Consider the following 24,812-nt stretch of genomic DNA (forward strand, 5'->3'; position numbering starts at 1 on the left):
CAAGCCCGACTACTGTGGGACCATTAGACTTACGAGGAAGTGAATAAACATCTTGTTTAGTATTATGTCAAATATTAATACAGCTATTACAAACTTTCTTTAAATAAAGGACTACTTACATTTGATCATTGATAGGCATGTAAAAAGCTCTCCTCATGCACATTAGCAGCACGTTAGTTGCACAACAACTGCAGCCACACTCCTCTGGGGAACGAACTGTAAATTGCTCTCTGCCGGGCGGTTTGCCGATCCGCGAAGACAATCGACAACCCAGTCGTCATGTCAAATAATCCAGGATAGCTATGTGTGATTTTCTGCTTCGAAGACTTTGAAACATCACTCAGTTCGGCTTACCATGTCGGCTAGCTGTCACGCCTTTTGGTTTGTTTACATTCTCCGAAGCTGGGGAAGGGAAATGATATAAGCCCGACTTAGGTGTCATAAAATATCGTTCGGGAGGTGCGACAGTAAAGGTGAAGTCGACAGTTTTGACCATTATGGAGTAATTTTGCCATGTCGTCCTGAATAAATGCATTTTTATTATTTCATATTCTATTTAGCACAAGACTGTTATTTGTCATGACCATGCCATTTATTTAGCAATTGGGGAAAATACTTGGATAAAAAGAATATCAGAATAAGAGACAGAAACAATGACATTTTGCAGCTCTCTTCGTCGCGTTTTCCTCGTTGTGAATAGTTCCCCCTCGACGGGCTGACTGATCCTTCTCAAGCCATTTATATAGCTATTGGGGAAAAATACTTGGATAAAAAGAATATCCTGTAAAAATATTGGAGTAGAAAGACTGAAACAATGACATTTTGCTGCTCTCTTCGTCGCGTTTTCCTCGTTCTGAATAATTCCCCCTCAATGGGCTGAATAGTAAAACCGATGAGCCCAGTCTACCGCTGACGTCATCCACCTGTTGGGGACGCTAAAGCCCTATAATGGTAGGCGTGGCTAACCGGCAGATTAAAAGACTAATTTCTCGTCATCTGCGCTTTGCTAAATTGTTGTATATAGTCGAATCGTCTCAAGATATGATTCTAATTCACATAATAATGCCATTTAAGACTTTTTTCTCTTGTCGTATGCTCTTTAAGTCTCCTGAGGCAGAGGTTTCACTTCCTTATTTTCCCCCATTCCGTCATTGTTTGCATGCCATCCTCATTAAAATATGAAAACCTATAAACGTTTGGGTGGTTTTAGTTAAAGCAGACACTGTATTTTCATGTGTATGATTTTGAAAAAGATCAGATCACATTTGATGGCGATTTTATGCAGAAATTCCAAAAGGTTCAGATACTTTTTCATACCACTGTATGAATAAATCGAGGTGCATAATCTAGTTAGAAGTTGAATATTTGGACATACAGCAACTATTAAAAACAAAGTGCATCTTCTTAGGAGTGTGTAGACATTCTCTATTACTCTCAGGTCACTGTGCAATTGTCTGCAGTCGAAAACCTCCAGATTTTAAAACCAACCTTCACTCTCTGAATGTCACGGTGCCTCAGCTAAGTCCCTATATCACATTTTCTACTTCTACGAAGGTCATCTCGCACATAAAGTAGTCAAGTCATATGTCAAAGCAATTGGTGTCTATGCCAATTTTGCTAAACGTAGAGCGTTTTACAGGATCCTTTCCCCATTTTAAGTTGTTATCGACCCGCATTTGTCTCGGAGGCTGTCCATCACCTCTTGTCTCCTCTCTATCTAAGCCATATTATGTCCATAGGTTTTATTTTTTACGCCTCTTTGTGAGGTCAGGTCGCTACGGTCCTCTCGGCTCACTCTCGATCCCCGAGATCATTAGGTCCCGGTCAAGTTCATCATCTCCGAGCAAGTAAATTCCACCATTACTGTGGTCCGTGCTCAAGCTCCCTCAGGTCATTATGAGTAGGCAAGCTTCATCATCCGCCAGCCGGTTGAAGCCCTTCGCTGCCCCGCCACCACAACCCCCTCTCTCTGCTTTTGTTCCCCTCTGGCCGTGGAACCCTCCTACCAAGTTACACTGCCAGGTAGGGAGTTCACCCCTCAAAGTCAAGCCGCTCTAATTAGCGCAAGCTGCTTCCCGTGTCGGGGTCCGTCTTGTCTCCTGGCAGGAGACGTGACCTGACAGACGAAGAAAAAGAAAGTTCCTTGTCTTAACACTCTTACAAACACAAACTTGAGTGCTGCCCACCGCTGAGTTTGTCTGTACAATTTTACAGGTAAGCCAATTTTCAAACACAGCAATTCTCGGACTATAAGCCGCTGCTCTTCCCCCTCATTTTGAATCCTGAAGCTAGTATTCCAGTGTGGCTTGTTTGTTGATTTATTTAGTTTAATAGGTAACACTTTATTTGACAGCAGCGTCATAAGACTGCCAAAAGACCGTCTTAATTGTGACATGATACTATCAATGAATGCTTATAACTAGGGTTGTTCCGATCATGTTTTTTTGCTCCCGATCTGATCCTGATCGTTTTAGTTTGAGTATCTGCCGATCCCGATATTTCCCGATCCGATTGCTTTTTTTTTGCTCCGATCCAATTCCAATCATTCCCGATAATTTTTCCCGATCATATACATTTTGGAAATGCATTAAGATAAAAATGAATAAAACTCGGACGAATATATACATTCAACATACAGTACATAAGTACTTTATTTGTTTATTATGACAATAAATCCTCAAGATGGCATTTACATTATTAACATTCTGTCTGTGAGAGGGATCTACAGATAGAAAGACTTGTAATTCTTAAAGGATAAATGTGACTTTGTATATTGTGACTAAATATTGCCATCTAGTGTGTTTGTTGAACTTTCAGTAAATGATACTGTAGCTATTTAACTGTTCTGCCCAAATGCATGATGGGAAGTGCAACCATGACTGTGCGTAGTGGTACCAATTGATATATCTTCTCTGCATTGGGAAATAACATAGGGTGTTAAGAAAACGACCAATTACTACCTTTCTTTCCCACATTGCTTCCCACGATATTTCAAATCGTAGGGAGAGGGATTGTAAGGCTTTAGCCAATTAAAAAAAGGCTCCAAAGGCTGCCAAATTTCACTCTACTCATTTTACGCTGCCTTTTAGCACTACATATAGGTAAAACGGCGCCATTACAGATTGAATGCGACAATGCGTGAGTGGGTTGTGCAGCGCATGCGTTAATTGCGTTAAATATTTTAACGTGATAATTAAAAAAATAATAATAATAATTACCGCCGTTAAGGGGATAAATTTGATAACCCTACCTTAAGCCTAAACTAAAGACTCTGGATGAGTGTAAAATATTATGTCTGTAACGTTAAATACAATTAGAAAACGATTTAATCGAAAAATATATATATATTAAAAAAAGGCATGTCCGATATTTTTTTGCCGATTCCGATACTTTGAAAATGACGTGATCGGACCCGATTGATCGGGACATCTCTACTTATAACAGCTGTCTTTAAGTATCATCCGGTAAATTATCTCACTAACTCTATTGATGTCCAGCTCAGATCTTTCACATCTATTCAAAAGTGAGATAATTTGCCAGCTGACACAAAATGACATCTGACATTCATTAATGCTCATGGCAGTGTCACAAATATGTCTTATGAAAGTTTGATGGCGCCACTGTCAAAAATAAAGTGTTACCGAATACCCTAGCTAGCAATTAATAAAATAACTGGAACAGTAACTGAAGAAATAATTAGCACAGAACATGAATATTGATTGTTATTGACATCTGTAGCACTGCAATGCATGCTAGGAGGCATGTTGGATGAAAATAGTGTTGACAGCAGGTGGCTATAAACATGGCGGAGTTTGACTTTTGGGGCAGGGGGTGCAACCCCCAAAATGCAGTGTCAGCAATAAAATTAACTTACAAGAATATTTATAATAATAAGTTGACAATGAGCGTTTTTTGTTTACCATCATTATTGCAGGGAATTCTAAATCAGGCTGCTTGAACAATACTTTTCCCCAAGATCGTCATTCATTGGATTTGGTACGCCCGCCGGTGTTGTGCCAATGTAGTTACCCCAGTCAAAAATTATATCCCCTGGGCAGAGCCATATGGAGGTAGATTTGTGTCTTTATTATTATTATTATATCAAAAAAAGTTGCGTCAATAAAAAAAAAAAGGTTGCTTCAATCAAAATATATATTTTCATCCAAAAAACCATCGCTTCAATCAAAAAAAAAAAAGTGTTTGAATGAAAAAATAAGTTTGAAACTCAAAAAAATTAAAAAAAAAATGCATGCGAAAGCTATTTTTCTTTGATTCATTTTTTAATTTTTTCTTTTTTTTTTTTTGATTGAAGTAATGTCAATTTGTGTTTGGGCCACATTTTGGCGAGGACATTTTTCTCTTTATTATTCAATCAAAAAATATGTTGCTTCATAAAATATATATAGATTTTCAGAAAGAAAAATCAATCAAAAAAAAGAAAACTTTCAATCATAGAAAAAAGTTTTTGAATGCGAAAAAATATTTGAGATGGAAAAATTTGCATTTGAAAACTTAATTTTTCATTGAAAAAGTTTTCTTCGATTGAAGCAATTCTTTTTGTGTTAGGGCCATATTATGATTAGGACATTTGTGGCTAAATTATTAAATCCCCCCAAAAGCTGCTTCAATCAAAAAAAAAAAAAAAAGTTCAATCAAAGAAAAAAAATCATTTTTAAAAACATTTTTTTCTCATATATATATATATATTAGGGCTGTCAAAATTATCGCGTTAACGGGTGGTAATTAATTTTTTAAAATTTATCACGTTAAAATATTTGACGCAATTAACCCACATGCCCCGCTCAAACAGATTACAATGACAGCACAGTGAATTTTGGAATTTTGTCGCCCTCTGCTGGCCCTTGGGTGCGACTGATTTTATGGGCTTCAGCACCCATGAGCATTGTGTAATTATTGACATCAACAATGGCGGGCTACTAGTTTATTTTTTGACTGAAAATTTTACAAATTTTATTAAAACGAAAACATAAAGAGGGGTTTAAAATTTCTATAACTTTTACTAAAATTTTTCTTTTAAGAATTACAAGTCTTTCTATCCATGGATCGCTTTAACAGAATGTTAATGTTAATGCCATCTTGTTGATTTATTGTTATAATAAACAAATACAGTACTTATGTACCGTATGTTGAATGTATATATCCATCTTGTGTCTTATCTTTCCATTCCAACAATAATTTACAGAAAAATATGGCATATTTTATAGATGGTTTAAATTGCAATTAATTACGATTAATTAATTTTTAAGCTGTAATTAACTCGATTGAAAATTTTAATCATTTGACAGCCCTAATATATATATATATATATATATATATATTAGGATTAGGGCTGTCAAAATTAACGCATTAACGCGCGGTAATTAATTTTTTTGATTAATCACGTTAAAATATTTGACACAATTAACGCACATGTCCCGCTCAGACAGTATTCTGCCTTTTGGTAAGTTTTACAGCAAGGCTTTTTGCGCTGTCTAACAGCGAACTCTTGTGGTCGCTTTGCGACATGGTTTATTGTTTTATTGCCAGTTCAATATGGCTGCACGACGTCGCGGGCTGACGCCTACGTTGTAATGTTGTGCTTATGTGATCCTTGGACAAGATTTGTCCGTAAGTATGGTTGTTGTAAAGAATGTACATATTATGTTAATAAGCGAAATGTTATATTTTTTGTATGAGACGCTTTTTGTTTATGTTTAGTTAACCTGTATAGCGTGCTAAGCTAACGTTGTTGCTAATGCAATGCTTGTGTACTTTTTTTGTTTTGTTTTACGACGGTCTAAAGAGGACAATGGTTTGAGGCCATTTTATTAATAAATCAGATGAAAAAGGAAGAAGTCTGATTATTAAGGCGTCGTTCACTAGCTGTCTAGCTTTGGAAAAAGTAGACGCTTCGGAGTGAGGACAGCATAGACAGATTTAAATGACAGTAGAGAGAAATGCCCACTGCAGTCCTTATGTACAGTATGTTGAATGTATATATCCATCTTGTGTCTTATCTTTCCATTCCAACAATTTATTTTACAGGATATATATATAATTCACAGAAAAATATGGCAAATTTTATGGATGGTTTGAATTGCGATTAATTACGATAAATTAATTTTAAAGCTGTAATTAACTCGATTAAAAATTTTAATCGTTTGACAGCCCTAATATATCTATATATACATAGTATACTATAATAATAAAGGTACAATTTTTTTTAACAATTGTTTTGAATAATGTTGGAAAGGCAAAGTCAGTGTTCTCAATCTGTTTACTTTCCATTCTTTTGCACTAGTAAATGGTATCAGCATTTAACCTCATTGTTTATTTGTCATTAATTATTGTTATTTGCATGATCATTTGTACTTCAATAAAGAATTTAAGAGTTCCAAAATGGTTTTATGAATTAATAAGCGTCAACAAAAATTTCATTGCTAAATTAGTAAAAAAAAAAAAAAAAAGGAAATTAGATTAGTCGACTAATCGGACTGATCGTAAAACTAGTCGGCTGATTAATCAGGAGAAAATGTGTCGTTAAGGACAGCCCTGGTGTACCCGAACATATTTCCTCCACACCCTTCTCACCTTTTTAACCCCTGACCCATGAAGAGGGCCCATGGATACGTTCGCCTTAGGCCCCAAAATTGCCAAGTCCGCCACTGTGTGTGTGTCATCCAAATTGTACACTATCAGAAGATGAAGGCAGCAATATAGACTGTGTTTGGCTTTTGGCTTAGACGCACACAATATTATCTCATACAAAAAAATGGTATTTGAGGGACCTGTGTAAACATTATGTGGTGAGTCAGTAGCATTTCCGAGAAGCAAACAAATGTGACAGAATGAGGAGGGAAAGCGAGGCGAAAAATATAAAGTTTGTATACGGTAAATGATCTAATATGGCATTTTAGGGAGCTTAAATGACTCAGAAAAGATGTCGGCGCCTTAGTATTGGGGCGCATACTTGCACGCTCATCAGGAGGTTGCTACGCTATAAATCAATAATGCTCCTATGCATTAATCAGAAGGAGAACAGAGGATCCCTGCATCCATTTGTTGTGAAGTCGCATATGAAACGTCTGATGACAGCCATGCACAATTTGTGTTTCACATCCCCGTAGAACTTGATCTTGTGCGTGGCGCCAGTCGACGGAATTATTGGGCCGGCGTTTCCCATACGCTTCAAGGAGAATCACATTATGGCCTTCTGTCTCATTTGGCTTCTATCGTCTGCTGTGCTGGAATTCTCTTTGTTGTACACTTTTGCAGAGGCTAACGAACGCTGGCGACGTCGCTATCAGACGACGGTACGGGCGCTGTCGCCATGGCAACTAGCGGGGTGGGGTGCTGCGTTATGACAGGCAGGGGAGCAAGCTTTTTGTATGAAGCCGCCGTGTTGGTGCAATAATATGTCGGACGGGCAAATTTTACAGGTTAAATCAATTGCTGCCATTGATGTAGATACATATCACATCATGTCAGTGCCAATTGGACGTCTATCGTCGTCAATAGCATAGAATGAATCGCGGTCCGTATAGTAGTCAGGCTTAGTTATCGCTAGTTGAAAAAAAGCTAGACAAAACTGACCCGACGAATCAAACTGGGAAAAAATACCAAATAAAAACGGCTTTTTATTGCTGACAGCTTTCATCAAATGCAAGTGCGAAGATTCAACATGACAGACCTCCTCTCTCTTTCACCCCAAATAGTGTCGGGAAGTGTGCGATGACTTATTTACACTTTGAAGACATTAATGTGAATTATACATCTTATGGTGACATCAAAACTGTGCCGGCGCTGTGATTGTGGCAATGTGACACCATTGCTGAATCACGAAACAGCAGGGTCGAATATGTTTTAAAGTAGTAGTGCCTGTGAATTAGAATCATATTTTGAGACGATTCGACTGTATACAACAATTTGGCAAAGCGTAGATAACGAGAAATTAGTCTTTTAATCTGTCGTTTAGCCACGCCTACCATCATAGGGCTCTAGCGTCCCCAACAGGAGGATGATGTCGGCAGGGTCATGGTTGTTTCAGTCTCTGGACTCCAATATTTTTTACAGGATATTCTTTTTATCCAAGTATTTTTCCCCAATTGCTAAATAAATGGTATGGTCATGACAGATAACAGTCATAGGCAGATCTACTATTCAGGCGAGGTAGGCGATTGCCTTAGGCCCCCAACCAGTAGGGGGGCCCCCCAACCTGCTGCCCTTGCCCCAACGAGCAAGGGTTTGGGCCACCGGGGCCAACAGCACCCCCAACTATTCGTCATGTATAATTATGTCAGCATACCAAACAAACAAATAACAAAACAAAACAAAAAAAAAGCCATTTGAATGCTTTATTTATATTATCTCTCTCGCACACACACGCATTATCAGTCGCTTAGCTTCATTTAGCGCCGTTTAGCTTCACTTAGCTCCGTTTAGCATCGCTTAGCTCCGCTTAGCTGGCCAAACAATGCAGTACAGTTCCAATCAGTCATATAATAGCACTCAAGTGCTGGTTAACAGCATTTGCTAATGAAAATAAAATGTAATCTATTAGTGACACCACAAGCAATGACGAAGAATGTTTTTTTTTTTCGGAGTGTTAAGCTTTCGGTTAGTGGTTTAGCGAATGTACCTCCGGTGAACATTTCTAAATAAAAGCACGTCATGTTCGTCATATAAATAACAACTTCTGGAGTTAATCCCACATACTTCAGAATGAATATTAAAATATGTTGAGTAAATACTACAAAATACAGATTCTACACTAAGAATAGCTTTCAAATGACACTCTGTGACAAATATGATTGGCAATGAATAATTATTATAATTATTATAGTATTATATATAGTAGTATACTATAATTTACTAATTTTTTTTAAGAATTGTTTTGAATAATGTTGGAAAGGCAAAGTCAGTGTTCTGAATGTTTACTCTCCATTCTTTTGCACTAGTAAATGCTATCAGCATTTAACCTCATTGTTTGTTTGTGATTAATTATTGTTATTTACATGATTATTAACTAATCGTAAAACTAATCGGCTGACTAATCAGAAGAAAACATATTTCCTCCACACCCTTCTCACCTTTTTAACCCCTGACCCATGAAGAGGGCCCCTGGATATGTTCGCCTTAGGCCCCAAAATAGCCAAGTCCACCACTGATAACAGTCTTGTGCTAAGTGGATTATGAAATATTAAAAATGCATTTATTCAGTACAACATGGAAATATTACTCCATAATGGTCAAAACTTGACTGTCGCACCTCCCTGATCGATATTTATGCCACCGGATTTAGTCCGGCTTTTGTCATTTCCCTGCCCTGGCTTCGGAGAACGTAAACAAGCCAGGAGGCGTGACAACTAGCCAACATGCTAAACTTATTCTCTAGTCTAGGCTTTCAAAGCAAAAAAACACTCACAACTACCTGGGATCTTGCCTGGCACAGCCAGACTATTCGCAAACACTGTGAGAAATAGTCTGGGATTCAGCCCATTAACGGCCTCTCAAGCAAGATACAAAATCAACCGTCCAATCAGATTCGTTTATTTGCATGACGTGTTCTTAACGAGCAACGTCACTCTTGCGCGCTGAAAGTCGTCTCTACAACAACACAGATGGCGAACGGGAGAGCCGAGAATATGTTCCAATCTGCGGTAAAACCCGTTTTAAATTACCAAAAACACATCGAAACAAGTTATTGACAACAGTCAACATGGCTCGTGCTAGCCATGTTGAATAAACTTTTCCATTCTCTGCTCACGCTAGTTACTTGTCGCTTTAACAACGTCACGTCTGCCTGTCACTGATTGGTCCACTCCGCTGTCTGTTTGCTTTGGCTTGTTCCGCCCTCGGAATTTGATCCGCTGGACGGTTGCCAGACTCACACAGCAGTGAGTCTGGTATACTAGGCAACCAGGGATCATGTCACCCAGCGGCGATTGACTTTGCCGATCGGCAACCCGCCCGGCAGCGAGCAAGTTGCAGCCCGTCCTCAGCAGCAGGAAAGCATGTTTGCCGACGAAGCAGCTGGAGAATTACCGCCGGCTGACGTCGGAGGAGCACGTAGCTGCCACATGGTCAAAACGAATATGGCGTAAAATAATGCTTTACTACACGGCAAAGACGTAAACAAAGAGCGGCATGCAGTTGTTGTGCGACAAGTCGCCAGTCATCGGCCGAGTAGCATTTTCGGTTGACAAGGAGCATGTCAGCAACAAAATGCAAGAATAAGCGAACCCCCCCCTGAATGAAACACTAAAAATTCATTTATTCAGGACGACATGGCAAAAATTACTCAATATTGGTCAAAACTGTCGACTTCACCTTTACTGTCGCACCTCCCGAATGATATTTTATGCCACCTAAATCGGGCTTATGTCATATCCCTTCCCCGGCTTCGGAGAATGTAAACAAACCAAGAGGCGTGACAGCTGGCCGACATGCTAACCCGAACCGAGTGATGTTTCAAAGTCTTCGAAGCAGAAAATCACACATAACTAGCCCGGATCAGAAAACATGACGACGGGGTTGTCGATTGTCTTCACCGATCGGCAACCCGCCTGGCGGAGAGCAAATTACAGCTCGTTCCCCTGCTACTACGGACAGGAGAGCTCGCCGTCGGAAGAGCATGTACCTGCCAAATGGTCAACAAGAATATGGCAAAATATTGCTTTACTACACGGCGAAGACGTAAACAGCGAGAGTCATACGAGAGTGGCTGCAGTTGTTGTGCAGCTAATGTGTATGAGGAGAGCTTTTTACATGCCCATCCATGATCAAACGTCAGTAGTCCTTTATTTAAAGAAAGTTTGTAGTGTTTACTTTGTAATCGCTGTATTCGTGGCTATTTTTAACACAAAGTTGCAATGGCGTACCGCAAGCAACACGTCACTTCCGCTCATTAATATTCATGACATTAGCTACTGTTGCTAAGTAGGGACAAGCCAAGTGTACGAAGGAGATGTTTACAGAGCTAAACCTACCAATTCTCTCCGAAAACGATGTGCCTGGTGCCAAATTGACTGGCAAAGATGTGGAAGAACATAAAAATGTTCAGTTAAAGAGATGGCTTTAGTGTCGAAGGCTGAAAACGACGAAAAAAACGAGCCGACCTAAGCATACCTTTAGCTTTTTTATCGACGCAACTGACAATGACATTCTCCTGTTTAAACAAGCTATCCTTTACCATCAGCCCTGTCTTTTTTATATATCCTCTGGTTGTCCTACGTCTCTTACCGTTCTTGGGGGTAATTTAGTTAGCCAACGAACACGTTTAATTTTTTCATTGATAACACATCTTAATCCTATAATTCATTTACACTTCCCCCTTACTAAAGTTGTTTTTTTTTAATATATATAACAGAAAAGGTAAGAGTGGCAGTCAGATACCATTGTAATTCTTTTCAGGTCATTCATTGTCTGACGGAGGCAGTACGGCACAACGTTTCGCTAAAAAAATAAGTTAAAAATATAAAAATGGCTTACCTCTTTGTCCTTTGAAAGACCATGCCAACCCAACATAATGTTTACTGCATATGAAACGTGAATGGATTAGCCGAGCTGGTGTTAAAGTCCCCGCAAGTTGATTCGGTCTTCACATTTTTTCCTCCCGAGTTTTTGGTTTCCGGAAACGTATGAAGAAAACATCCTTCATGTGTCGTAATGTCTAGAGTCGTTTCTACAAGTTCCAAAAAAGCAAAGCATGATCGGCATGTTCGTTTTTGAAAGATTACCGGAGAAAAGTAGCACTAATTACGTTGGGTCTATGCGAGGGCGGGTCTATAATGTCCTACTTCGGCTTTACTTCCGCTTTACGATGCGACGTCACGGTCTAAAAATAGCCTGCGTGCGTTACGCTATTTCTGATCGGTCAAAAAATTTGACGGAACACCAGGCACATGAAGAGGGCAATAAGCAGAGTATAGACTCTACTCACATGACGTCACAACCACGCCCCCGCGCCATATTGTCCGTCAACTCGTCGTGTTGACGCATTACCGCTACGTAAATTCCTCCTATTATGATGTGTTTTTCTGCTCGTTAACATTAATAATCAAAATGGTGAAGGCGTGTGTGATGGTCGGTTGCAATAACAGAGAGGATAGACGGAAAGACTTTAAGTTCTACCGTATTCCGAGAGACCCGGAGAGGAGAGCGAGATGGACTGCTGCAATTCGACGAGAAAACTGGGCTCCAAACGATTACCACAGATTATGTAGTAGTCATTTTATATCTGGTAAGATGCATTTAATATATATTTAGAGGGTTTTGGGCTGACAACCACAATTAAGATCTTTGCTAGGCTAATTGCCGACAACATACACTCAGACGTTGTGAATGAACTACCTGAAAATATATAATTATAAGGGGATAATAAGACAGTTGTCATACAATTAATTTACAATTTCACTATTGAGGTCAAAAGCCAAAAAATAAATTCAACTAGGGACAATCTGGAGTAGTGCTATCGCACTTCATATTTATTACATATTATATATGTATGTAGTGAGAGTGCTATCGCTAAACCATATAAACGTTAAAAGCCCTAGCTCCATTGACAAATGACATGAAATACATTAGACTTGACAGTGGATGTTAGCAAGAACAAAAGATTTTGAATTGAAAATTTCTTAACTCACCTTCCCGAGCACAAGATAGATTCCTGCCGAATTTTCGTGGACGAGGACCTGTTTCACCCAACCAGCAACGAAGTATTTATGAGCCTCCAAGCTCTTAAAGTTTTTTCAAACCTTCGTGAGAATAGGCTGATTTTGTGTGGACAAGATAGTTGTAAATATCAGGGTAGCAGATGTCAGGCAGAGACGGCGAAGACAGCGGGTTGAAAAACATCGATTTAGGCATCAAATATGGATCTGGCGAATGGATAAACTGAAGCTTTTTTTTCTTTGCCTTTTATAAATTGCACGACTAATTGACACCATTGAGAATAGGGCTTTAAATTGACGGACAATATGGTGGCCGGATGCAGCGACACGTCATTTTTTTGACATAGGTGAGTAGGGTCTATAGATCTCTCCCGGCGGGGGGATGTGCGACAAGTCGTCAGTCGTCGGCCAAGGGGACGAGGAACATGTAATCACAAAATGCAAGCCACCTACATATTAAAATGATCCCAGTATTTGACATAATACAAACATGATGTTTACTCACTTCCTCGTAAGTCCCATGGTCCCACAGTAGTAAGGCTTGTTTTGGCCAATATCCACCTAACGCCTCTCCCTCATACAGCAAGATTTTTCTGCAGCCGTTTGGCTGGCGTGATGCGAAAAATAAACGAATTAATCCGCAAAATCAGACGAATCCTTAGTCCTTCTCATACAACAGTACGGCTGTATAGTGAAGAGGACTCTGTACACGTCACAGCGCCCTCTTCCTCAATGCAAGACCGAAGCCGGAAGTCTGTCATTTTCGTAGTTTGGGATTTTAAAAATTCAATAAAAATATCGATCGCTTCTTCACACATCCAAGTGGTCCATTTCGTTCAGGAACATAAAATATCGCGTGTATTATGAAATAAACATGCTTTTTCGTGTCAAAGGCACTTGAAGGACTCAACTGGGTGTTGTGCAAACCTGCGGTACGTCTTTCAAAGCAGTTAAGAGAGGAAGGATACGGTGCCCCTCTAAGCCGGCAATAACTGAAAAACACACTCTGAAGCACAAGAGTGAAGATCAAGTCCCTGCTGATAGACAGCGGCAGAATCCAAATAGGCTCTTTTGCAGACACGTTTCCAGGAAAAGCCTATTTTTTTTTAATAAACCCTCATCATAAGAATTCCTCCCCGAGTGTCTTGTTAAGTAATCAGAGGCTATCCACAAAACACAATGCATCAGGGACGCAGGAAATGAAAAGTTGGCAGAGCGAGGCGCATCGACGGGGGAAAGCAAGCCGAAGAAAACATTCGTAAAAATATAAAGCATCTGATATTATTTAGGAGGAAATGAGGGAGCCCAATTAAAATCGTCAGAGGGGGAAAAGGACTGAAATCCACACCTGATCCAAATTAGAACTATTAATACGTCAGCTCATTTTATACGTTTTTACTAGGGCTGTCATATTTATCGTGTTAACGGGAGGGGGGGTGCCAATAAGCTTTGGCATCTCTTCCACAACAATTACAACTATTGTGGCGAGCGACGTGGGGTAGAATGACAGCAGATAATCTTTTTCTTAACACGCTGTATTGAAAACAACGCAGAGAAGATATACCATTTGCAGCCACCCCTGACAGTCATGGTTGCCCAACTTCCCATTATGCATTTGGGCTGAACAGTCGTAGTAGTATGATTTACTGAAAGCACAACAAAAATAATATTCCTATCTCTCAAAAAACAAATAAATGTTCACAAAAAGAAAACCGCTCAATGCAAAGAGAACTGGCATTCCCAATCAAAATAGCTATGCAAAATACACATAAAACTTAGACTTTGGTCAAACTCTTTTCAAACATTTCAGTTAACTCAACAAGTACAGTGGGGCAAATGAGTATTTAGTCAACCACCAATTGTGCAAATTCTCCTGCTTGAAAAGATTAGAGAGGCATGTATATGTCAACATGGGTAAACCTCAACCATGAGATACAGAATGTGGGGAAAAAAACACAGAAAATCACATTGTTTGATTTTTAAAGAATTTATTTCCAAATTAGAGTGGAAAATAAGTATTTGCTCACCTACAAACAAGCAAGATTCCTGGCTGTCAAAGAGGTCTAACTTCTTCTAACGAGGTCTAACGAGGCTCCGCTCATTACCTGTATTAATGGCACCTGTTTTAACTCATTATTGGTATAAAAGACACCTGTCCACAACCTCAGTCAGCCACACTCCAAACTCCGCTATGGCCAAGACCAAAGAGGTGTCGAAGGACACCAGGCTGGGATGACTCAATCTGCAATAGGTAAAACGCTTGGTGTAATGAAATCAACTGTGGGAGCAATTATTAGATAATGGAAGACATACAAGACCACTGATAATCTCAATCGATCTGGGGCTCCATGCAAGATCTCACCCCGTGGCATCAAAATGATAACAAGAACGGTGAGCAAAAATCCCAGAACCACACGAGGGGATCTAGTGAATGACCTACAGAGAGCTGGGACCACAGTAACAAAGGCTACTATCAGTAACACAATGCGCCGCCACGGACTCAAATCCTGCACTGCCAGACATGTCCCCCTGCTGAAGAAAGTACACGTCCAGGCCCGTTTGCGGTTCGCTAGAGAGCATTTGGATGATCCAGAAGAGGACTGGGAGAATGTGTTATGGTCAGATGAAACCAAAATAGAACTTTTTGGTCGAAACACAGGTTCTCGTGTTTGGAGGAGAAAGAATACTGAATTGCATCCGAAGAACACCATACCCACTGTGAAGCATGGGGGTGGAAACATCATGCTTTAGGGCTGTTTTTCTGCAAAAGGACCAGGACGACTGATCTGTGTAGAGGAAAGAATGAATGAGGACATGTATCGAGAGATTTTGAGTGAAAATCTCCTTCCATCAGCAAGGGCATTGAAGATGAGATGTGGCTGGGTCTTTCAGCATGACAATGATCCCAAACACACAGCCGGGGCAACAAAGGAGTGGTTTCGTAAGAAGCATTTCAAGGTCCTGGAGTGGCCTAGCCAGTCTCCAGATCTCAACCCCATAGAAAATCTGTGGAGGGAGTTGCTCTAGATGAGATCTGCATGGAGGAATAAGCCAAAATACCAGCAACAGTGTGTGAAAAGCTTGTGAAGAGTTCCAGAAAACGTTTGGCCTCCGTTATCGCCAACAAAGGGTACATAACAAAGTATTGAGATGAACTTTTGGTATTGACCAAATACTTATTTTCCACCATAATTTGCAAATAAATTCTTTAAAAATCACACATTCCACATTCTGTCTCTCATGGTTGAGGTTTACCCATGTTGACAATTACATGCCTCTCTAATATTTTCAAGAGGGAGAACTTGCACAATTAGTGGTTGACTAAATACTTATTTGCCCCACTATACATTAGATGGCAATATTTAGTCACAATATACAAACTATCAGAGGTCTCGTACGTTGTGAAGTCAACACTCAAATGAACGTAAGGTAAAATGAACCCAGAAACTACGGCGTCAGTCGAGGGGCAAAACGCACTAGAAAAACTTGGCTAGATCTCTAATTAGTTTAAAACTCGCCCTTGACACCTTGTGGTGTATTTCAATCACTACCTTCCACAATGGCGAGCTATTAGTTTATTTTTTGATTGAAAATTTTACTAATTTTATTCAAACGAAAACATACAGAGGGGTTTAAATATAAAATTACTATAACTTGTACTCACATTTATCTTTTAAGAATTACAAGTATTTCTATCCGTGGATCCCTTTCACAGAAATAATGTTAATAATGTTAATGCCATCTTGTGGATTTACTGTTATAATAAACAAATACAGTACTTATGTACAGTATGTTGAATGTATATATCCGTTTTGTCTTATCTTTCCATTCCAACAATAATTTACAGAAAAATATGGCATATTTTAGAGATGGTTTGAATTGCGATTAATTACGATTAATTAATTTTTAAGCTGTGATTAACTCGATTAGAAATTTTAATCGTTTGACAGCCCTAGTTTTTACATAACAATCCGGGATGAGGACGCTCGTTTTGAACTCAGACGTCGGTCAAATTTATATTTCTATTAATTACATCCACATATTCTACTAACTAGAATAGATGGGATTGTATAGACATTGCACAATGACATTCTTGGTGCAATTATGAAGAGGCTGCAGTCGAACAAATGAGCTGCCGGGAATCTTGTTATATTTCTAATTGCATTACAGTGCTTTCATTTATTTCAATCAACGGCAAAAGAAAGAAAATGTTATGTAATGACGGATATTCTGCAGGGATGAATAAATTCTAATTACTAGATAATATATGCACGCATCACAACAGCTGATATTAGTGTGGGATTAAGTATCAGTCTTTAATTGTTTTGATGAAAAAAATGTTCTCTTCAGGGCCGGATGTATGGGGGGAGCAGGGGGCGCACGGCCCACCCAGACGTGAGTCGTGCGCACCCAATCAAAATGTTGGGATTAAAGTGGGGCAAATAAGTATTTAGTCAACCACTAATTGTACAAGTTTTCCGACTTGAAAAGATTAGAGAGTCCTTTAATTGTCAACATGGGTAAACCTCAACCTTGAGAGACAGAATGTGGAAAAAAAAAAAACAGAAAATCACATTGTTTGATTTTTAGAGAATTTATTTGCAAATCATGGTGGAAAATAAGTATTTGGTCACCTACAAACAAGCAAGATTTTTGGCTGTCAACGAGGTCTAACTTCTTCTAACGAGGTCTAACAAGGCTCCACTCGTTATCTGTATTAATGGCACCTGTTTTAACTCATTATCGGTATAAAAGACACCTGTCCACAATCTCAGTCAGTCACACTCCAAACTCCACTATAGCCAAGACCAAAGAGCTGGCGAAGGACACCAGAGACCAAATTGTACACCTGCACCAGGCTGGGAAGACTGAATCTGCAATAGGTAAAACGCTTGGTGTACAGAAATCAACTGTGAGAGCAATTAGTAGAAAATGGAAGACATACAAGACCACTGATAATCTCCCTCGAGCTGGGGCTCCATGCAAGAGCTCACCAATGGCGTCAAAATGATAACAAGAACGGTGAGCAAAAATCCCAGAACCACACGGGGGGACCTAGTGAATGACCTACAGAGAGCTGGGACCACAGTAAAAAAGGCTACTATCAATAACACCATGCGCCGCCAGAGACTCAAATCCTGCACTGCCAGACGTGTCCCCCCTGCTGAAGCCAGTACACGTCCAGGCCTAGAGAGCATTTGGATGATCCAGAAGATGACTGGGAGAATGTGTTATGGTCAGATGAAACCAAAATAGAAATTTTTGGTAGAAACACAGGTTCTCGTGTTTGGAGGAGAAAGAATACTGAATTGCATCCGAAGAACACCATACCCACTGTGAAGCATGGGGGTGGAAACTAATGCTTTGGGGCTGTTTTTCTGCAAAGACACCCGGACGACTGATCTGTGTAAAGGAAAGAAGGGGCCATGTATCGAGAGATTTTGAGTGAAAAATCTCCTTCTATCAGCAAGGGCATTGAAGATGAGATGTGGCTGGGTCTTTCAGCATGACAATGATCCCAAACACACAGCCAAGGCAACAAAGGAGTGGCTTCGTAAGAAGCATTTCAAGGTCCTGGAGTGGCCTAGCCAGTCTCCAGATCTCAACCCCATAGAACATCTGTGGAAGGAGTTGAAAGTCCGTGTTGCCTAAAACAATACCAAACTAGAAGAGATCTGCATGGAGGAATGGGCCAAAATACCAGCAACAGTGTGTAAAAGAGCTTGTGAAGAGTTACAGAAAATGTTTACACAAAAAAAGTATTGAGATGAACTTTTGGTATTGACCAAATACTTATTTTCCACCATGATTTGCAAATAAATTCTTTAAAAATCAAACAATGTGATTTTCAGTTTTTTTTTTTTTTTTTTTTTAACATTCTGTCACTCATGGTTGAGCTTTACCCACGTTGACCATTACAGGCCTCTCGAATATTTTCAAGTGGGAGAACTTGCACAATTAGTGGTTGACTCAATACTTATTTGCCCCACTGTAATTGATAAAGGTCAACTTACTGGGTGACTTTATGAGGTAGTTGTAGATGTTTCCGAACTCCACTGCAGGCAATTCCTTTGGATTGTTTATCCAGCTATCAGCTGCGACTTTGTATGGGCAGATTTGCAGGCGGATACATGCTAATTTTAAGCTGTATCGCCTCCTCGCGTCTGTCGGCAGTGACTCGTGATAATAATAAGTGATGTTTAAGACGTTTTTATGAAAAAAAAAAAGACTCAAAACACAGCTGAAATATATGAATTTCAAACGTTTGGCTACAGATATTTACCTAAGCGTGCCTCCATCTTAAAATGGTGACCCGTTGCTATGCGAGATGACGTCATCGTGACATCGAGAATAAGTACATGAATGAAAAAAATAAAAAATAAATCAATAAAAATAAACCCCCCAAAAATGAATGCACTCTCAACGGGACACAAGCCAGTGTCCTACTTGCGCCGGTCCCAAGCCCGGAGAAATGCAGAGGGTAAAAAAAAAGCCTGCATTGGGGGTGCCCCCTCAAGATTTCTTCGTGCCCACTCTGGTGGATAAACCTAGATATGGGCCTGGTTCTCTTATTTTGTTTCCAGTGTTACGACCAAGTAGAGGCTCCCAGTTCAAATGGCTTGGACGTCTAACATTTTTTGTTGTTGTTGTTGTTGAAATGACTCACTGTTAGCTTCTGCAGCTGGGGGTCGGACCGCCAAGGCCCCCGCCTTTGGCTGCCGCCCAACTCCCTCCGCACCCGACCCCTTTGGCCCCTCCTACAGGTGGTGAGCCCATGGGAAGAGGAACCCACGTTGCCTTTTCGGGCTGTGCCCGGCCGGGCCCCATGGGGACAGGCCCGGCCACCAGACGCTTGCCTTCGAGCCCCACCTCCAGGCCTGGCTCCAGAGGGGGGCCCCGGTAAGCCGGGTCCGGGCAAGGGAAACTTGAGTTCATTTATAGTACTCATCATAAGGGGTCTTTTCAAGCCATACTTTGTCTGGCCCCTCACCTAGGACCTGTTTGCCATGGGTGACCCTACCAGGGGCTTAAAGCCCCTGACAACATAGCTCCTAGGATCATTGAGACACGCAAACCCCTCCACCACGATAAGGTGATGGTGACGGCGGGAGGCCCCGGGGACGACCCAGGACACGCTGGAGGGACTATGTCTCTCGGCTGGCCTGGGAACGCCTTGGGATCCCGCCGGAGGAGCTGGTTGAAGTGGCTGGGGAGAGGGAAGTCTGGGCTTCCCTGTTAAAGCTGCTGCCCCCGCGACCCAACCCCGGAACAAGCGGAAGATGATGGATGGATGGATGACTCACCGTTAAAGTTGACGGCACGGATGTGTCCCAGCAGCTCCTTGCCGTCGATACTGCCGGCCATACGCGGGCACAATCCCGGATAACCGTGGCACAGCTTTCGGTGCATGTGGTGCAAAGCGTGCGCCATAGCGTACACGGCGTCCATCACAAACTGCACTTTGCCCTCTTGCTCGTAGCTGGAATCCCGGCCCACCTTCTCCAAACCTGAGACACAAACAAAATCGTTTTGCATTATAGAGACGGATAGCGGACTCTCCACCAAAACCAGAGGGCAGTAGGCTGCGTTGAATAATGAGTACGGCCTATAAAAAGAGCATAGCGGTGAGGAATGAGCAAAAAAATATCCTCTAATTTAGAAGCACTGCCTTGAGTCCATTCACACCCTAGTTGCAAAGCTGCAGGTGAAAGAACACGTGGAAACGCACTGGTAATGGCCTTTCCTTGTACGAAGAGGACTTCAGGACACAATGAATGTGTGGCCGTATTTTGAACCCCACTTCCCCGACAACCATTTGTATCACAGTGTCATCTGACCACAGTGCATAATATGCACGATGTAACTCGCTAAAACATTTACATGGTTTCTGCAGCCGTATAGCTGCTCAAGTGCTTTTATGTAGGAATGTGTCTTAACCCGCGTCACTATTTTAGGACTGAAATTAATAATTAAGCGCAGCAAGTAGGAATGAAAAAAATACGTACAGTAGTTCTTTAGTAGAGTTAGTCTATTTTAGCACACATTAGACATCAAGTACATCTATGTTACAGCATTTGTTTAAAGATAATATATTCATGTCATATGAAAAAATACGACAAGATTTCCAGATCATAGGGGTCAATTTCCTTCAATACAATAAAATCAGGGCAGCCATCAGAAGCAAATTCCCATCACTAACGGGTACGTTAGACCCACCACCTTTCGTAAATAAAAGAATAAATATACATCCTCAACAACAAAAAAATACTTTCAAAAGTATATAAAGCCCTCTCATGTAACAACTCTACTTGCCTACCAATCGAAAAATGGAATAACAAACTTTCGGTAACATTAGATAATAACTATTGGTCCAACATCTGTAAAAATACATTTATAATGACAAAGAATAAGAACTTTCAGCTTATACAGTTCAAAATACTCCACAGATGGCATATTACTCAATCTAAAATGTACAAAATAGGGTGCTCCCAATCAGATAAATGCACAAGCTACAACGAAGACTCTTCAGACGCATACTTTCATGCTCTTTGGCAATGTAAATCAGTGCGAGAGTTTTGGTCACAGGTAACGAAGAAACTCTCTTTCCTATTGAACTGCAGGATTCCATTGTCTCCAACTCTTTGTCTGCTTGGCGACCTGAATACAGTGAATATCTCTATCCATCAAACCCGTCCACTACTAGCAAGTTTAACGATAGCCAAAAAAACAATATTGTTAAATTGGAAAAACAAACAAAACATTAGCATTAACCAACTCGGAGTGCGGGGTGGGTGCTCGGTGGGGGGCGATCGTGGAGGCGGCGTGGGTGGTCTGGGGCGGGGATTGATCGGGGCCTTGACGCTTCTTCCGCCCTGCGGCCGGTGGTTCCGGTGGACGGGGCCACGCCCGCGGGAGCCTGCCTCTAAACTCACGCACTTCTCACTTCGGCACTGTAAATATCTTTCACCCTGGCACTTACATGCTTATACATTTCTCCGGGGAGAGTTGGGACGGGGCTTTACAGTCGTGGCCCGGCTCCCCCCTGTTTTTAATGCACCACACACCAAGGTTGTGGGATGGTTGGGACCTGTTGGGTAGGGGGTACCTCACGGTTGCCTCCTCACCACAGGCCCCGCCATCCCTGCACCTTTTTTAAACGCACCGCACACATCATACTCCACAGGAGAGCTCCGGCAAAAGGCGGTGGGACGGGCGGCTGGGCAGAAACTCCATGCTGCGGTCCCACTGCCCCAAGCCAAGCTCTCCTATTTTAATGCATACATTGCACTACCCTCCCCTCACAATCCCATCACAGTGCTGGGTGATGGCTGCCAGCCGGGAACCTGGCAGCCACAGTAATAGGGTGGTAGGTGGGTCCCACACTTTTTCCTTATGGCGTGGCTGCTGGGGTGTGGCCTCCCCTCTGCCTGGGCTGCCGGCCGCAGAAGTGGGTTAGGGGGTTGGGGCTCCGATCTTGCATCGCCCCGTGGCAGCTCTTTGGCGTTCTCCTACCACTGCCTTCTCCTCTCTTCTCTGGCTAGGCGTCCGCCCTGCGCTATGTCACGGGTCGCTGGCTGGGCGCCGGTGTATCAGCGGGGTGTCGCCTGCACTGGCGGGGGACCCTGCCTTGTCTAAGGCTTGGTGGGCTGCTGGGGGTCCAGTGGCGTGCCGTGCCGGTTGGGGGGCTGCGGCTGTGGCTCGTGGCCCAGGTGGGCGGGCGGGGGGTGGGGGTAGGCGTGGGGTTGGTGGTGCGTCCCCTCCTGCCATCCCTGAAGGCCGGTTCATGGGTGCGCGGGGGGGCACGATGGCTTCTTTGCTGGGCTGCGGGAGGAGGGATGGGCTGCCATGACACTTTAACAAAATGAAAAGTAGTCTGTGTGCAGCTTATGTAATCGAGTTAATTTATTTCTCAAAAAAAAAAAAAAACTCAAAATATAGCCATAAGTATCTAAACCCAGGTAACAAAAGTGAGTACACCCCTTAGAAACTATGTACATCCCTAAATGACCAAATTGAGTATTAGTTATCAGGCATGAAAATGGGTCAGGGGTTAAAAAGGTGAGAAGGGTGTGGAGGAAATATGTTACAGTACACTGTACACCCCAACAAAATATTGAGCTCTGTCGACCCACACTATGTTTCAGCAGGGCCGTGCAGAGACCGGTGGAGGGGCGGGTGCTCGTAGATCAAAAGGGGCACATGAACAAGTATTTAATACACCTTAAAACAACATAACTTCAATTTTAACCAGCTTTAGATAATAATTGGCTGCGACTGTGACATACTTTAATTGGGAGGGGGCAACAGTGAATAGAAATCAAAACTGTCATCCACACTTTCTGGCTGTGACTCAGTCAGTCCAGCTCTTTTCTTCCTTCAACCTCTGCATCAAAACTTCCTTCCTCAACTTGTTCATCTGAGAACAAACCACATCCGATGGTCACTGAGCCACCAACAGCACAGTTTTCTCAAGACTATTATTTCATTATTATCCATACTTAACAACTCTAGCACCTAATGATTAATAAAGCAATGACATAAAATCTTATAGAAAAATAACATTGTAATGTGTTTATAATTGTATTTAATACCCGACTATCCTTGCAAACCTGTTCTTACCAGGTCTGCTATTCACCCAGCTGATGAGGTATCCGCTGCCTTTAGCAGCCTCATTCGACTCCTTTTTTTATCCCTCAATCTCCTTTCCCTACGAGGCATGTCTATGTAATGAAATATACATATTAAAAAAAAAAAAAAACAGACTCCCCGGTGGCTTTTAGTTTTAAAGTTTTCTTAATTTCTTTCTCTCTCAATAACGATGGAGGTAGATTTGTGTTTTTATTATTCAATCAAAAAACAAAGTTACTTCTATCCAAAACAAAGTTGCTTCAATCAAAATACAGTTATACTTTTAATCCTAAAAGTCACTTCAATAAAAAAAATGTTTTTGATTGCAAAATAAATCTGAGACAAAAAAAGCATTTGAAAAAATTTTTTCCATTGAAGTAATGTTGTTTTGCGTTTGGGCCACATTTTGGCTAGGACATTCGTGTTTTTATTATTCAATCAAATAAGTTGCTTCAAACAAAAAATATATATAAAAAGAAAAACTTTGCACATGTGTCAATCACCGTTTAACAAAGCCTGAGAGGGTTTGAGTAGACTCAGTATGAAGCATTTAATAAAGCCAAGCATTTTCTTACTACTTTATTCTTGTTTAAAAATAATTTGGTGGGGCAGTAACATGTTTAAAACTTATCATAATTCTTACATTTTGAAGTGGTTGAAAAACCATTTATAAATGATACTTTGGTGAAAAAAGTGAAAAAACATGTCTTATATATATGTATCTTTTTTCCAATGTAAAATCTGAATAAATACATTGAACACACACACCAAAAAAATGGGGGGGGGGCTACTTCGCGGTTTTCACTTATTGCGGCGGGTTCTGGTCCCCATTAACCGCGAAAAACGAGGGCTCCCTGTATTTCTGAAAAGCTTTAAGAAGCAAGAGTCATTCCCACCACTCGTCGGGCCGGTGTTGTGCCGACACCGGCCGTCAGCTCAAGTCCCAGCCGAAACTAACGCGTCTAAGGCGGACGACGGGAGCGATGCGATGCGAGGCGACCCCTCAATCCGAGAACATGCCGCTTAATTTGACCAACAGTGTGTTTCTTCGTTTATATTACCGCTAAATACACAAGCTTGACGCCAATTTAACGGGAGCTATTTTTTTTCATGGGAGATTTGGCTAGCTCTGGCAGTGTTCAACGCAAGCTGCAATGAATGGCATTAACTTTTTTATATCGCAAAATGTGAAAACGATTGAAACCATTACTCACCAAATTCAATCTGCTGGCAAATACAGGCAAGTGTGTATGCTGCGCTCTGGTCTGCCCCGGTGTGGATAAGGCCTGCTTTTTTGTTTTCGCAGCTTTGCAATGCAACCAAAGGCTCGCCGAGCACTCCTTGTTTCACGTAAGGAGTGCGCGCGTTTGGAATAATGGCCGGCAGCTTGGGCCGATGATTGGTTCTCGTCAGCGAAGCATCTAGAAGGATTTGCTGACTGTCCGTGTCACTTTTTTAAAGAACCGATCAGTTTACGTACTAAGTTAATCACATGATGATAATAATAATAAT

The 24,812-nt window shown here is 41.2% G+C and overlaps 1 protein-coding gene across 1 annotated transcript in view; it reads right to left on the reverse strand.

The window, feature by feature from the left end:
• grm8a (glutamate receptor, metabotropic 8a) overlaps positions 1 to 24,812 on the reverse strand; it is a 389,718-nt gene that overhangs the window by 62,618 nt on the left and 302,288 nt on the right. The window contains exon 7 of the mRNA XM_057856119.1: positions 19,976 to 20,179. Coding sequence (XP_057712102.1) covers positions 19,976 to 20,179 — 204 coding nt within the window. The remainder of the gene's footprint in view (positions 1 to 19,975; positions 20,180 to 24,812) is intronic.

The sequence above is a fragment of the Corythoichthys intestinalis genome, chromosome 13, assembly GCF_030265065.1.
Source record: "Corythoichthys intestinalis isolate RoL2023-P3 chromosome 13, ASM3026506v1, whole genome shotgun sequence".
Classification (NCBI taxonomy): domain Eukaryota; kingdom Metazoa; phylum Chordata; class Actinopteri; order Syngnathiformes; family Syngnathidae; genus Corythoichthys; species Corythoichthys intestinalis.